General features: G+C 41.8%; 1 protein-coding gene across 1 annotated transcript in view; it reads right to left on the bottom strand.

The window, feature by feature from the left end:
• LOC104268152 (netrin-4-like) overlaps window positions 1-15,236 on the bottom strand; it is a 46,865-nt gene that overhangs the window by 13,642 nt on the left and 17,987 nt on the right. Inside the window, exon 3 of the mRNA XM_009869414.1 lies at window positions 13,317-13,580. Coding sequence (XP_009867716.1) covers window positions 13,317-13,580 — 264 coding nt within the window. The remainder of the gene's footprint in view (window positions 1-13,316; window positions 13,581-15,236) is intronic.

The following is a 15,236-nucleotide window of genomic DNA, read 5'->3' as shown; positions in this document are numbered from 1 at the left end:
AAAATACTTTTAAAAAGAACTTGCTTCCTCTGCACTTACCTGCCTCCACTGGAACACAGTAATGATATTTAATCATGGAAAAGTTCTAATATATGTCAGTTTTTGAATCAGGTCTTCACACCAGAAACCTGACCTTGGAAACTGAGCTAGTCCAGCCTTCAAACAGAAAGTTACTATTGAAATTAGTTCTCAAGTAATTGCACACACCAGAAATATAACAGCCAGTTCCACTATAGACTGTGACTTGGTGCTCAAGATTCTGTAGTATCAAGCCATATCCAAGAAGGACTTTACAGGAGGGTTTTTATGTTGTGGTTTGGTTTTTTGTCTATTTTGTTTTTTAATTAAGAAGTAGGATTGCAGTATCTGTTTGCAATGCCTCAGAGAAAGGATTTCCCAGAGAAATTATTTGAGGAAATATCCAATGTAAGGAGTGGGAGAAGGGGAAAGGTGGTACTATAGGTCACGTTCTACACTCACCACAAGAGAAGCTGCTCATTAGTGGTAGGCATTTCACATGAAGGAGACACTTGTGCTAGAGCTGGAAAAGCACTGAAATCAGGGACCAGACCCTTCTTCTTCCTTGTGCTGTTGAGGATGCTAAGCTCTGTAACCACTGTCGCAAGCCCTGGCCCACTGCAAGTTACATGGAAACCAGCGGCTTAAATTTCATTTTGACGAGGGTGCAAACTGAATCTAAAACTTTAATCACGCCACTAATGTGAGTTCTGTTTCTCCACAGCCTTTCCTGAAAGTCAGACTCTCCGTTTGCAGCCCCCCCTTCCCCCCTCTCACATCGCAGGTAACCTCGGATCAGGAGAGAAATGCTCAAAGGAGCAGTTGCGGGAATGCGCTCCCCTGCCCCCAAACTCGTCTCCCTGCAGCAATTTGCTCTCCGCTCCCCTGGTTGCTAATCCTCCCCGAGCAGATATGTCAGGCAGCTCGCAGAGGGGATAGGCTGCAGCTGATGCCATCGCCCTCTCTGGCCAGCTGGCAGATCCGCTGCTGCCGGGCCGGTTGGCTGCCTCCTCACGGAAGACTGAGCACAGACTTCAGGGTATGCATTTCTGTCAGAGCTCAGCACCAGTAAACCTCAGGAGGATAAAGCATGTAGCACATTATGTGACGCCTCTCCGGACCTTTGTATGAGAAAGTCAACCACGTTCAGAGCGCTAAATAGGATGACAAATGACAAAGATAAAAATACTAATAAGCAACAGTGTCAAGCTTCTCCTTGTTTGGGTTTGGCTCTTCAGGCTTCTAAGTTCCGCCCTGTGGACACAGTGACAGCTTTTCAGAAGCCATAGAATGGAAAAAAGGACCATGAATGAGAAAAGATAAAAAGAGCCTGACCCAGAACTGTAGATTTTGATGTCCCCAGGCTTCAGACTCGCTCTGAACTTTACAGCTCATTCCAAAATGGATCAGAACCAAAATCCTGGATCTGGTCACTTAGGAAAATACTTACGTGTTTCAATGCCACATTTGTTAAGTTGGCCCACTGAGATTTTTAGAGATATATGAACAAACTGTGTATTCCCCATATAAAAAAAAAAAAAAAGAAAATATGTGAAAGGTGCTGAGATTGTACAGTTGGGAAATGGCAGATTTAAACCATGCAATCTTGATTTAGCCTTGAATGACATGATCAAATATTCATTATTCCACGGGACCCTGTGCTTACAGTGCACAGCACAGATGGTGCGAACACTCATGAACAATTATTCAGAAAGTAAACAGGAAAATGCAGTGAGAAGGGAAGAGTCTGGTAGTTCTTTGGAGCTAAGTAGATGTGTCAGTTTGCTCATTGCCCACTGGTTCGTTGCAAACTGTAGTTTGTGGAGGCTATCTAGGAATAGTATGTTGTGAGTGGGACAGGGCAAAAAGGAAGCTTCCTGCCTGCGATCCTGCTGTTGAACATCTTGCCCAATATATGTGGAAGGAAGGCTGGCTTGGACAAACAGGCTGAAAAGCCAAGCAGCCAGCAGACAGGAGAGCCACTCGGCAGGCAGAAATAAATAGTGGAGCTGTCATAGAACTTTTTAGAAAGGGTTAGCTCTGAGAACTAACCTTTTTTTGGTATGGCTTTAACAAGTAAAAGATAATTTATTGGTATTGAGGCAAAGGTACAGAAAATGGAAAAGAAAGCAAGTCTGCTGTGCGTGGGTACCTTATGGAAGATTTTCCCACTGAAAATAATCTTACAGACAGCATTCATGGGTGAAAACAGCTAAGAGCAGAGTGCAATATGAAGTGATAATGAAGTACAGAAAGAAGTTGGATAGGAGAGAGCAGAGGCAAACAGCTTTATTAGAACACACAAGAAAGGCAATTCATGGGTGTAAGCGTCCATTGCAGAAGGACTGGTTAATGCAGGAGAAACGGAGCTGTGGAAGAGACCTATCACACTTAAGCATGAGGTGAAACAAGGGGAGGTGAGGTGGCTGCAATTAGCAAGACAACAATTTGTTCTGTTAGAGAGGAAGAGATAGGAGAGGCGGCCAAAAACGAAAGTCCAGGAAGGAACAAGAATGAAATACAGGATGCTGTCAGATAAAATAGGGAATGGGATATCTTCTTAGGAAAGGGAGAATGTGAGAGTCACGCTCCACCCCAACACAGAGAGAACAGGCATGTCCCTGACTTGTTATTCATCGCTGAAGTGAATCCACATCTCCCTCACAAAAGGCTGTCCAAAGAAACTGTATCAAATGCAAGGGTCAGGATGTACTGAATCTCATTGGAGCACAAAGGTGATCATACCGACGTAGAGAAAGTAGCCAGAGAAGTACAGATTCAAAGAACTATGCTGCCCTAGAAAGCAGGATCAGAGTTGCAAGGAGATAACCAAGATGGAGAGTGTCAGGGAACAGCAAGGACCAGTTGCTCTTTAGGTGTTGAACTGCCATAAGCTGAGGGTGACTCCAGCATGGGCTGTGCCCTTACTGAGGCGCACCAGCCTGAGCACAGTGGACAGAGCAGGGAGCTGGGACCACAGTCCATTTACAGCCCCAGACACAGCAAGGGTGTGCACCAGGGGCAATTCAGGAGCAGCAAGACACAGGCCCAGAAACAATCTCACTACATGGGTTAGAAGTCCATCCAGGAGGCAGAAGGAGAGACAAGCTACAACACGTGTGAGAGGGTCCACCAGGAGGGAAGCTACCTACGGCATAGGTCCAGGGTCCTTCCAGGAGACAGGCCAGAGGCAGGGAGGCAGACAGGCACACCTCCAGCAGAACTCCAGCAGGGACTGATGGCTCAGGGCTGAGCCTCAGTGGAGCCCCCAGGCCAATGGACAGAGAGCACAGGTAGGAGTCACACGGAGGGGCTCATCGGGGCTGTTAAACACCTTCTAGTGCCTTCAGGACCCTGGTATGAGTACTTTGATTGACTTTGGTTTAATGTCATTGGAAGCTTTAGGACATCTGACTGCTATAAGGCACCTGAGGAAAGAAAAATACTTCAGCTTTCTAGATTTTGAGCTGGCAATCCACGTAGAGGGAGCTTGAAAACAATGTGTGAGAAACAGTGGCTTACATGAGATTCATGCCATCAGTTAGAAAACCTAGCAAGTTTTCAGCCAAAGTCCAATTAGTTTGTTATGTTTTATATGAATATATATAAATGAATACACATAAATGTATTGGTACAGCAGAAGAAAGATTGAGATCCAGGAGATTTCTATCTCAGATCTCACATATTTCCCTTGATCCTCAATGTCCAGTATGTGATGCTGCATCACTCAACATATACTGATCCTTAAATACAAAAGCGTTTAGGCCTGTATGGGCTTTTCCACAGTGCTGACTGCTGCAATAATTGAGTGCTTCAGAAATATTATGGAATTTATTTTTATGACACCTCCCTTCATCTGTTTCTCCTTGTTACTGTGAGAATTCTAGTTGTCTCCAAGGATCTTTCTCATTCATCAAAGCATCATTATACTGAGAGTTCCATTACTCTAACAATTTTATTTTTAAACTGGATGGTCCCTTTCAAAATTATTGTGGGGAATGGATCAGAGAAATGGATGCACTGGCAAGCAGGCAGACTTTGTGATCATATAAACCTCCCCCTTTCACAAAACCATTCTGAAGTACTGTGTGCCTAACCTGTAATAGTTCGTTCTCTTGCAGTCCTTTCTGAGTGCATTCAGCCAGGGTTACTCATGTCCCTAATGCATGTTATGAACTTTGAAAGATGAAAATTGTTGCTTTAAGTGCTGATATTCTGGCTGCATCAGGCTTCCAGTTCTTTAATCAGCTTTTGCAAGTGGTAGAAGTTTATAGGCTGACATACTTGAAGTTAGAGGATATTACTAGTCCAGGAAAGGAACGCAAGTGGTATGCTGTACTTTCAGTCATATTGGCTTTAATGGCTGCCTGAAAGCAAACTCTGCTTTTGTGTTTTGGTATAGCAGCTATGTTCTTGGGTTGTGGTTTCATGATGTAAAGTCTGTGGGAGAAATCTTGATTTGAGACATTTCTGCTTTTCTTACTCCTCCTTTCTGTGCTATCCTGCTCTGAGTCACGTGTAAATTGGGCAGTGAAGCTACACCATGTTTAAAAAAAACGTTAAAACTGCTCTTTTTCCTTGGCACTAGTATTTTTAATCTGGATTAATTCCCTCATCTGTCTCGCAGTGCAGTCGTGCTGTTACAAGTCTGATATTGCTGCCAAAGGCTTTGATTCACACATCTACCACCTGAGCAGCTTTGAATCAGGACACAGAGGAGGTTATAGCTTCAGGGATGTTAATGCCAGGATGATCAGTTCCAGTCATTTAGTTTGACCTGCTGTACTAAGCCATGAGTTTCATCCAGTAGTTCTTCCATCGAGCTCAGTAACTCCTGGCCAATTTATAGCAAATAGTGTAGAATTATATCCTGCTTTCATACAACGGTTCCAAGAAATTACACGATACTTATTCACCTTTGACTAAACAAAGTTGCTTCACCTGAATTCTGATGTGCAGCTGAGAACAAGTGGGCGTTTTCCATCTGTTTGTCCTCTAATTTTTTGATATTTTTTTAACTCTGTTCAGTTTTGTGCAATGCCTGAAGCCTCTTGCTTTCTCTCTGCCCATTTAGTTTCTTTTACCTTTTGTCCTTCCAGTAAACATTGCGGTTGTTGTTCTTCCTCCTGGGCTATTCTCAGTCTATTTTGGGGCTTTTTTTCCTAATGAATGAAGGTTAAATTTGGAAGCCTTCCAGGACAGAGCAACTGTTGCTGATTCAGAGAAAATGTTTGTCTTTGGGCTCTGTATTCACTTTGTAATGTTGCCAGAGAAATTTTGGATACAGCAGTTTGCAATGACATCAGAGGCTAGTCCCTTACCTGCTTGTAGTAAAATGACTTTTTTTTTTTAAGTGGTTAAAAATAAGACAGCATCTACTATCCTGCTTTGTTTCTCCTACATTTCAAATGGGCTCTGTTGTCTCTCCAAATGAAGAGAAGTATCTATGCAGATTTATAATAAATCCTTCAATATCAGATCCTGAGGAGAGCACATAGGACTTTTAAGAGGCCAAAAAAAGAAATTCCTTCAACTTGTTCAAATTCTCAAAGGCCTAGGAGGAGGGAGTGGCTTGGGAATAAGTCCCAGGTTACAGTGCCTGCTGTGGGTTGATTGACTGATCAAATTCCTGCTCTCATCAGGAATGAAAAAAGACATTATTTTCCCATGTCACTTGCAGGTTTCTGGGAAGAGGTCTAATAAGTGTATGTGGCTAAAAACTAGTACACGTATGGGTGTTTTCTGAGGGAACTGAATGTCTGGCTCATGCTTGGTCCCTTTGGTAAATCAAGCCTGAGAGAACTTGGTAGGGATAAGGAGAGCTGTGACACTTGTGGCAAGGCCACCTGAGCCTGTACAAGTTTTGGTCTCCACAGCAGTGAGTGAATAAGCTGCCCCTGGTTCCAAATTCACTGAATTGGTAATGGTGAAGAAAAATCAGTGATAGTGCTTAGTTAAATGTTCAGACTGGCATTGCTAAGGCCCTTTTGAACAGTAACAAAAGAGCAGGATAAATAGACCAGAAGAGGCCATGTGAGGGAATATAACTCAGCCTGTGACAGTTTCACGACACAACTCCATCCTCTGCCGGAATTCACCTCCCTCAGTCTTGACACACACGCCTGGTTATGCCTTAGCCCACATTCCACTCTGCTTTCTTATTGTTTTCTTTCTGAATTCTCATTTGATTTTAATTCTTTTTGGGGCTAAGCTATCCTCTTACTTTTTACCTGCAGTGCCAACAACTCCATTATCAATGTGTAACAAACTACATACAAGTAACAGCTGTCACACTAAAATGCAGTGGCCAGCTCCTGGTCCTAAGAATAGAGGAAGCAGAAAGAGGAGCGAGGCTCAATATTTTAAGAGGTGAATGCCTGAATCACAATATAACAAGGAAATACCACCATTCAGATCTCCTGAAAGTGAATTGCACAAGTGAGTTTGGTCTTGTTCAAGGCTTTGTTCCTGATGCTACCGAATGGTCTGGTCCGACTGCCAACCTTTGAAGTAGAAAGATCCAGAATAAATTTTCAGGGGAAGAGGAAACAGAAGGAGATTCTGATCTAGATTCTGATATATGGACAAGAACTCGTGGATCAACAGCTCAGGCATAATGAGTTAGCATACTGTGGACAGTTCAGAGAAGTTTAGACATGACCTGACAGGCAAATAATTCTGTCAATTACTTATTTCTTCGTACTAAGTCTGGCTTACTCCAGCAACTGTCTCGGCATAGCTGTGTTTCTACTGGTTAATCCACAGTGGTTCCAGGGTTAGTACACTCCCTAAGTGGGCCTGTGAGCTCTTCTCTGAGTTTTTACCTCTCTACTGAGTGGACTTGGCAGCATGCATAGCTCCCATTCAAGTGAAATTATGTTGAGCAATGGAATAGACGAACCCAAGACAAAATTAGTTTTGTGCAGCTTCTCTGCAGATGGTTGCATCTTGGATAGAGGGGGAAGGGCAGGGCTGAAAAAGGTGCAGGGCCAGCCAAATTTATACGGAATCTGGGAAGGAAGAAAAAGTCCATGATTTGCCAGAAAACTTGTGCACAGCAAGGAAAGGATTGTGAATGTCTGAATGGTGCAAAGCTAGTCCCCAGGACCCTTCCAGCACAGTGAGTGAACCAAGGCAATGAGGTATCTGTAGGATTTTATAACTTTTGCACTAAATAATGGAATTTGTTTGTAATGTTGTGCAAATTTTCTCCATATTTTGTGTGCATCTGCTGCCAAAGCAGTAACATGCAAACTCCATGCACCTGTAAGGCACAACTCTAGAAGGATTTGCTTAAATTATTGGGAGATTTATTGGGGATGAGTGAACTGGCTGAAAGGCCTTGAAAAGCCTTGGTAAGAGACTGAAAACTTTTTTTCTAGTAACATGTAGGTGACCTGAGGACAGAAACAACATAGCAGTGTATTCAGACCCAAGGGAGCTTAAAAACACAAGGACTTAATGTATGAGGCCAAGCACAGCAGCTTCTATGGTTGTCACTTCACAGCAACTTCCTAGTGTTGATGGCTGTGTCAAACGCAACTTAGAGAGACGGAACAGTTTATATTGCTTGGAGTTTAAATGAACGAACCTCAGAAATATGCTGTACTATGGGACATCAGAGAGGTAGTGATAACAAGTGGTTATCACTAGCTGTGAGATGAAGCAATTATTTATCTCTTTTAGACAGACACAGACTCTTGTAGCTTTAATGTGAAAAGCAGTCCTTAAATAAGGCTTATTTTACCAGCGCTAAGATATGTTTACATGTGTTTCCAATCAAGTATTTCTACTAGCAGGGTTATTAGGGTTCGTTCACAGAGACGAAAGTAGCAGAGAACATCTCTTAAGTGATTAAAACCACAAAAAAACCCCTATTAATGACAGCACTTATGCAATAACATTAAAATATGTTTAAATAGCTCACCCATAGCCAATGCTTTTAGAAAAAGCTGTGTTTAAAGGCTAATACTGTCAGATAGGAAATTGTTTGCTACCCTATCTCACAAAAGAAGGAATGATTTCCTACAAGTAAAATGAGTGTTTGCATGGACGAATTCACACTGAGCCCTGTATTCAGGAAAGCATTTAGGCATGTGTTTAAACACCATTTCTGAATAAGCATGCTTTTCTGATTTGAACTTCAGTAGTAGTAAAAGACATTTCCACAACAATAATCAAATGTATGAAAAACTTGTTGACTTTATAATTGCAGAAGTCCTGCTTTTAACCGCTATATGGGTCATACCATCAAAATTGCGGTTATTCGCTAAACCATAGATACTCAGATATCATGTTGATGGTATGAATGCCAGATGCTCCAGCTGCAAACCACAGGTTCTCAGTGGAGCTCATGGAGAACCTGCATGAGTATCAAGTTAAACACGCTGATTATAATCAGAAGATGGTAGAACCACAGCCCACACGCCCTGTGTGCAACAAGTAAATGAAAGACGTGCTATGCCAGAAAGTATGGGCAGGGTACACCAAAGTAGCCAAATTAGCCATCTTTTCTCACAGAGTAATTTAATTTCAGAGCTCAGCAGTCAGTAGGGTGTGTGCCCTCTGAAAGGGAGTGTGTTGGCCAGCGCTGGTGGATGAGGCTGCACAACATTCACTCAACTACCTCGGAATGGTCCCCGGAACCATTTTAGACCTAACATTACCTGAACCTTACCTGAATGTCAGTTCAGAACCGGGTGACCTACTGCTTACATGTCCCTGCTGTTCTAGCTGAACTGGCTGTAATGCAAAATAGTGCTGATTCTGTTGAGAGGGGAGGACAAGCTTGTTAAAGTTTGAGTCTACTGTTGAAGAGCCAGAAAAACCAGAAATGTTCACAAAAACTATGGAGAGGAACACAGGTTACAGAGCCTAAATCTGTACTGAACAGGACGCTGAAACTTTTGAGATCTTTTCATCACGACTACTACTCCAGGTTTTGTGCAATTCTGGGATATTCTTGGTGTAGCATTTGAGTCAAAACTATAAGAAACCTACCCAGAATTAATACATTTTTTGAATGGAAGCAGCCCAGACACCAACCCAGTAGTGTGCTAGAATTTGGAGGATACAACGTATCTGAAATAAAGGGGGAACATGTACCATGTCTTCACTTTGATTCAAGTTTTTAACAACTCAGAAGGACAGGGGTGTTGATTTGTGGGTTGGCCAAGAACCAACTCCGTAGTAATGGAAGAATCACTTTACTGTGCCAGTCTTCTTCACTGTCAGGCTGAAACATCAAGAGAAGCTTAGGAGGTATAGAAAAGATCTTTTTTAGATTTATTTAGGTAGTCTTCAGTCAAGGTTTCTGGTGACTTTTGTGAGAGTGTGATAAAATAGGATCTCCTGGATGTGACTTACAAGACAAGCCTTAATATCCATTTCCAACTTTTATCTAAGTAACTGTTTGAGAACTTAACTGTCATTTAGAGTCACAGTTTTGAAGCACATCTTGCCCTAGGAAACTAGAAACTCCCTAAAACTGCCCAAGAAAATTAAAGAGAACCTTTCCATGATGCTCACCAATCAGCTTTTTTGTCTATGAACACAAATATCTGAAATTTCCACCTGCACGTTCCCACAAGGAATCCTGAGAAATACTTTGGTCCACTCACTGTGAGTAACAAAAGTGTCAGCAACATCACTTTCTTTTCATGTAGTTCATATAATTCATGGCTATTTTTTGCTCTGTAATTGATACAATCTTCTATGTTTTCAGATCGTTATGGGCAGAGCTTGAAGTCCATATTCAGTTTTAATTTTTAGAAAAGAATCAGCACAGGGATCTGTTTCTGGAATTTATTCTGTCATGATCTAGAAGTTCTTGTCTTTTTTTTCTATTTGGTTTTTTTTTTCACATTCCTGACATATTCACGTAGTTGATGTACACAGGTTAACTTTTTCTTAAACAAAACCTACTCTTTGAGTTGCCAGCTACAGCAGAGAACACCTCCTGCATCTCTGTCTGCTGGACATCATACAGACTGGCACAGCTTGGATCAGATAATGTGAAAACTTAGCTGGGGATTATCAGTAGAACTGCACAAGATATTTGATGAGGAGGTAGTATTTGCAAGGGATACAACAGTCAAGTCACCTAGAAAATTGCTGTAGAAAAACAAGTTTTACCTTATGTAACCTCCATTATGCCAAACAAGGAATCCTACTTTAGGACCAGATCCTGCTCCCTTTGAAGTAAGTAGAAAACTTTCCATTTGCTTCATTGTGGAGGACCAGACCCACAGGGAGTCTAGTTTGTCTCTGTAAACAGGATAATGAAGCAAAAGAAACATCCGAGGCAACTTGTAAGAGTTTCTTGGCAGTGTAGATACCAATAATTAAGAAGTATAAAAAGCCTAATACTTTGTACAAAAACATTTTAATCCACAGTTCTTTCCTCTGTCCATACTTTCTTCTCATGGACAAGATAGAGAATTGTGAAATATTTGGCAAATAGCCTTTGGTCTAGATGCTGTGTTCTGTACACGTGCACTTTCTGCTTTGTAAACTTTGTTCTGGAAGCACCCTTGGGCCCAGCTAAAATGTTTCATCAAAGCAGATCCTAAACCTGACAGCTCTTACTTTGTTGGAGCTTAATAAAGGAATAGTTTACTGTAGAACAACACATAACTTTGTATATCCTGCAACAGCAATACCTGGGACAGGATTACGTTCCATTGCATCCAGTGGTAGAAGAAGACTAGGTATAGTCAGGTGGCCAGGTCCTGGCCATTGTTTCCATTACAGTGGCATATTAAAGCCCTCCATTTAAAAGAAGACGCTTCTCTGTAGTTTTTGCAGAAAAATGCGTTCTGAATAATTCCCCTCGCTGACAAGGGAGCTACTTGTAAAAGTTCGAGTAATACAGGCTGTGAAATTGAAGAAGGTGAACTTTATCCTTAGCTATGATAAGAAGCTATTTGAGTTGAGTATGACATCCCTATGTCTCTTTTTTTTATCTGAGGAAAGGAGATAGAAAACAGGAAAACATCACTGTCAATAGCAATAAACCCCAAATTAAAGATATGTTTTTCCAAAAGTTTCTTGCCTACCGTTTACAGCTCCCATCTTTATTTCTTTTCTCCTATCGACATGATATTCTCTGTAGTTAATAAGGGAAGTGTGATCCAGATAAATTTCGTTGAGGTGGGTGCATGGCTTGTTAAAATAAAAAAGCCATACTGAAAGAGTAATTTCTAGTTTTCTGCCAAAATAAGGATTCAAAGGATATTTCAACTGAATCCTATAAAAGTCCACTTTGAACCTTGTGGTACTTGGTATTTTCACAAATGACTTGTGACCAGAGAGAATATGCATGAAACTACCTAGGATTTCATTTGACAGAATGAGAATGAACTGCTCTCCACGATCATTGGGGGAAAGGGCACAAGAAGCAATCACCTTTTTGCAGCAGAGATTATTTAGGTGAGAACTGAAGAGCTTTCAAAATATAAAAATGGAAACAACTACTGAGGGTTGCTATTGAATTTTCTTCATCAGAGATTTTTGAAAACTAGTTCAACAAGCATTCACTAGTGATTGGCTTAGGTATGCTTGATCACTCACACCTGTATGCAAGGACTCCGACCAGCAAACTTATGGTCTTTTCCAGCCCTCACCTAAGATTCTAGAGGTCGTTAAAGTTCAGGAAGACTTTTCTTACTTTTCTCACAGCTGCATTTGAATCCCTGCTTAGGCAAAGACTTGCTAATATCTGTGCCTGTGTGAATGATGTGATGCATCCACCCTCTTGTCTCCTGGGACATGACTCACTCTTGAAGTGCACTTCATCAAAACTATTTCACCTTCTGCCCCATGAAGTCATTGATGGCATGGAAAGATTCTATTCCCTTGTGACTAGAGGGGGAAGAAAATAATCCAGTCATAGTTTACAATGGTTATGCCAGTAATATACACAATATTGTGTTTTCCTTTTTTGATGGGCAGAGTGTTTATTCTTCTACCAGCTGTATTCATTTAGCATGTTATTCATCTATTTGATTTCACTATGTGTACATTTAACAGTTTTTAGTAGGGAGGATGAACTCTTTAAACAGCTTTACTCCACACAGTTATGCATTGAGTGAGTCTATATTTATAGTTAATCTGATAATATCACCTAGTGCTAGAATACTGTAGCTGAATCTTAGCTTATACCACAGGTGGAACTGATTCAGAAATTATTTTGCAAATATTGTGAAACTCATACAGTCCTAATTATCTTACAACATCTACCTCTGAACGTAGAAAATTTGAAAGGAAGATAATGAATACACATTGCAGAAGAAAATAAAGCAAAATGTCAGGTGCACCATATATTTAAAGGGACAGAAATTAGCTGAGGATGTATTTCTTGAGTCTATTATGTCAGAGTGCACCAGGGACTAAAGTTCTAAGAGTTATTTTGGTTTTTAAAACCCATTACAGAAACAGACAGCCTTCTGGAACCAGTGGAGCCATTGACTAGTTTGAAATTGGCTTGAATTCTGTCTGTGACATGCGTGTTTAGATGAACCTGGATATGTGGTTATCATCATTTCCCTGTGACTGTTATTACAGTTCTTCTATATAATACTTGCAGCTAAATCAAAAAGGAGACAGCAGTCATTCCCCCTGAATCACAGCTTCTGAGTACGCATACAGACACGGCTCACATCTTCTACACTTCCAGGCTCAAATACAGATAAAAGACTGAGCAAGGAGGGGCTAGTCACAGTACCAGTGAATAATTCTCCTACAAAGTTTGCCTTTAAAAAAAAATTAAATTCTAACTTATTTTAAGCTGAATGGGTAAAAGAGGCGGGGAGTGGAAATTTTTTTCACATCCTGGACACTGCTGTCTATGTGGTGAAAGTAACAAAACCACAGAAGGCTGAAAATCTAAAAGTAACGGCTGAAACCCTGAGTATAACACAAAATCTGAGATGTGAGACCTGATGCTGGCAGTCTTTGCATCAAAGAGATTAGTTCAGGTCTGTGCAGGCGTATAGGTAGGAGATTTCCTTCACTGTATTTGGAGTTGGATCTCTATTCCAATTACAAAGCCCCTTCACAATTTCTAGTATTTGGAGGTCTAGCATTTTCAGAAGGACCTGTCTCTAGCAATGCAATTAATACACTTGGAACTGCAGCAAGGGTTATAGGAAATCTTTTCCAGAGTGGTTCACTAATGTGGATTAACAGTGCTGCCCTTTTTAAGACAGGCTTAGGGAGGCTTGGACAAAAGGTGCAGTTAGGCTGAGAAAGCCCAACAAGTAACACAGGAAGTAAGTTAGTGAATGTCTAGAACTCACCACGTTCTCCGTAACTCCTGTTGTGTTGGCGAGCTCGCATTCCTCTGCGTGCCCATTGCAGAAGCAGCTTCCTCGGATGATCAGGTCATAAATGGCGTAGTGGGCAAACCTCTGAGGTTTCTCTACCAACTCCGAACTGTGGCATGGACATTCCTGTCTTTTTAACAAAAGGAGGCGGAGGTTGGTGAGTTTCAGGAGATCTTGGGCCTCAGGACTGTAGGGGTCTTCAATCTTGTTAGCTGGAGTTAAGGCACGATAGATCACCTGAAAGATGGAAGATGCACGACCAAGAATAAATGTAGGACCCTGCATACACAGCAAACACCCCAAGGCAATGTTCAGAAAAAAGTAATAGATCCTATTTAGAAGACTGCATGAGCAATTGTAGGCTGTGACGGATCTCAGAACATCACAGCTGAGTTAGTACCACCTGGCCCAGCCACAGCAAGTGCCTGCATACCCGCTTTCATCCCATCTCAGATGTGAGTTAGGAAATGCCTTTGTTTAAATATATCTCCCTGGGGTTACTGAGCCCAGTCACTTCTTTCAGTTCAGCCAATATGCGGTAACTTGTCAAGCCCTGGTTACTTCCTTGTGTTTCTGAGCCAACTGACAACAGTGTTACTCAGAGAAATGCAAGGTTTATTGGCATAAATGCAGTATTAATGGTATCCAAATTTCTCAAAGCATTTTAGGAACATGGCTTTAGCATCAGTTGTAGAGTCAAGTAAACTAAGGCACTAAGGGGATCTGTGAAAGAAGTGGAAACCATGATCAGAATTTTGGCTTGGTCACTTGAACTACGTGCTAGAAAACGCAGCTTGCCCCAGGGTAGGTCAGCATTGAGAGAACCCTGTGTTCAAATAAAGCTGGCTGTTTGATTCACTAGGAGAAGAGAAGCAGCTGCACTGCAGTGAGCTTACAGGACCACAGGCACTTGGTGACTGGTGTCTGTCTGTCGGTTGTTGCACTTTTGCCACAGCTTTTATGTTGTTTGACAGTTCTCCAAAGCAGCAAGATGTTGGGTTTGAGTATCACAGTTCTGATTTGGTCTTTAACAGTGACTAAAGGGACATGTATGTTAGTTCATGCACTGCTCTACCCCTCTGTGTCTCTTAGGGGGTGTTAGTTTCTGATGCTTTTGGCGAGCGGTTGACATAGGAGGGCTGCACCACAGCCCATGCCAGTGAACTAGAGAGCTGTTTGCATTCATTCCCAGGCTTAGATGTCCTCTATGGATATCTAACTCCCGTTTGAGAGCTATTTTCTCCTCTGGTTGAGTTTTTTCCATCACAGCAGAAGGACTTGCCCCCAGGGTTCTTTGGCCCTGCTTTATAAGTGGTGACAGTGTCTGTCTGACTAACTCCATTAGTGGAGTGAAAGCTTTGTTTCCGTAGGGATTCCCTCTTTCTCTCTCTGTGTGTTTTTCTTTTTCTTTCTTTCTAGTGAACTGACCAATTTAAATAGATGCAGCATGTAAAATGCTTTTGCTCCTTTTTACTTGCAGGAGCCAGAATAGAGCTTATGGTACATGCCTGGAAGATAACTCTGTTGCATGTTGATGGCACATGGGGAGATAAACCCCCTTAAACTAACAGAATCAGTGCCAGGTTTTGCACAGAGCCACACCTGCAGTACCACAGCAAAGGCAGTGCTACATTTCCCACCTGTCAGCAGCATTTTCTTTTTGGTTAGCTCTGTTGTGTTTGGGGTTTTTTTTAATTTTCTTCTCTTATACTGCCAGCTGCTTACAAAGCTGCAGACAGCCCTGTTTGGTGAGATCAGAGGTGCCCATATTTCCTTGTTTGATAGACTTAATGGGCAGATAGCCTAGGCTGGGCAAGGCAGTTGCCTACATTCCCCTGACCAATGAAGCCATGACAAAACAGGCCAGGCCTTTCCACTCCAATGTCTGCATTC

This window comes from Apaloderma vittatum, unplaced genomic scaffold (genome assembly GCF_000703405.1).
Source record: "Apaloderma vittatum isolate BGI_N311 unplaced genomic scaffold, ASM70340v1 scaffold39485, whole genome shotgun sequence".
In the NCBI taxonomy this organism is placed as follows: Eukaryota; Metazoa; Chordata; class Aves; order Trogoniformes; family Trogonidae; genus Apaloderma; species Apaloderma vittatum.
The sequence above is the reverse complement of the archived record's forward strand: the minus strand, read 5'-3'. Positions and strand labels throughout refer to the sequence as shown.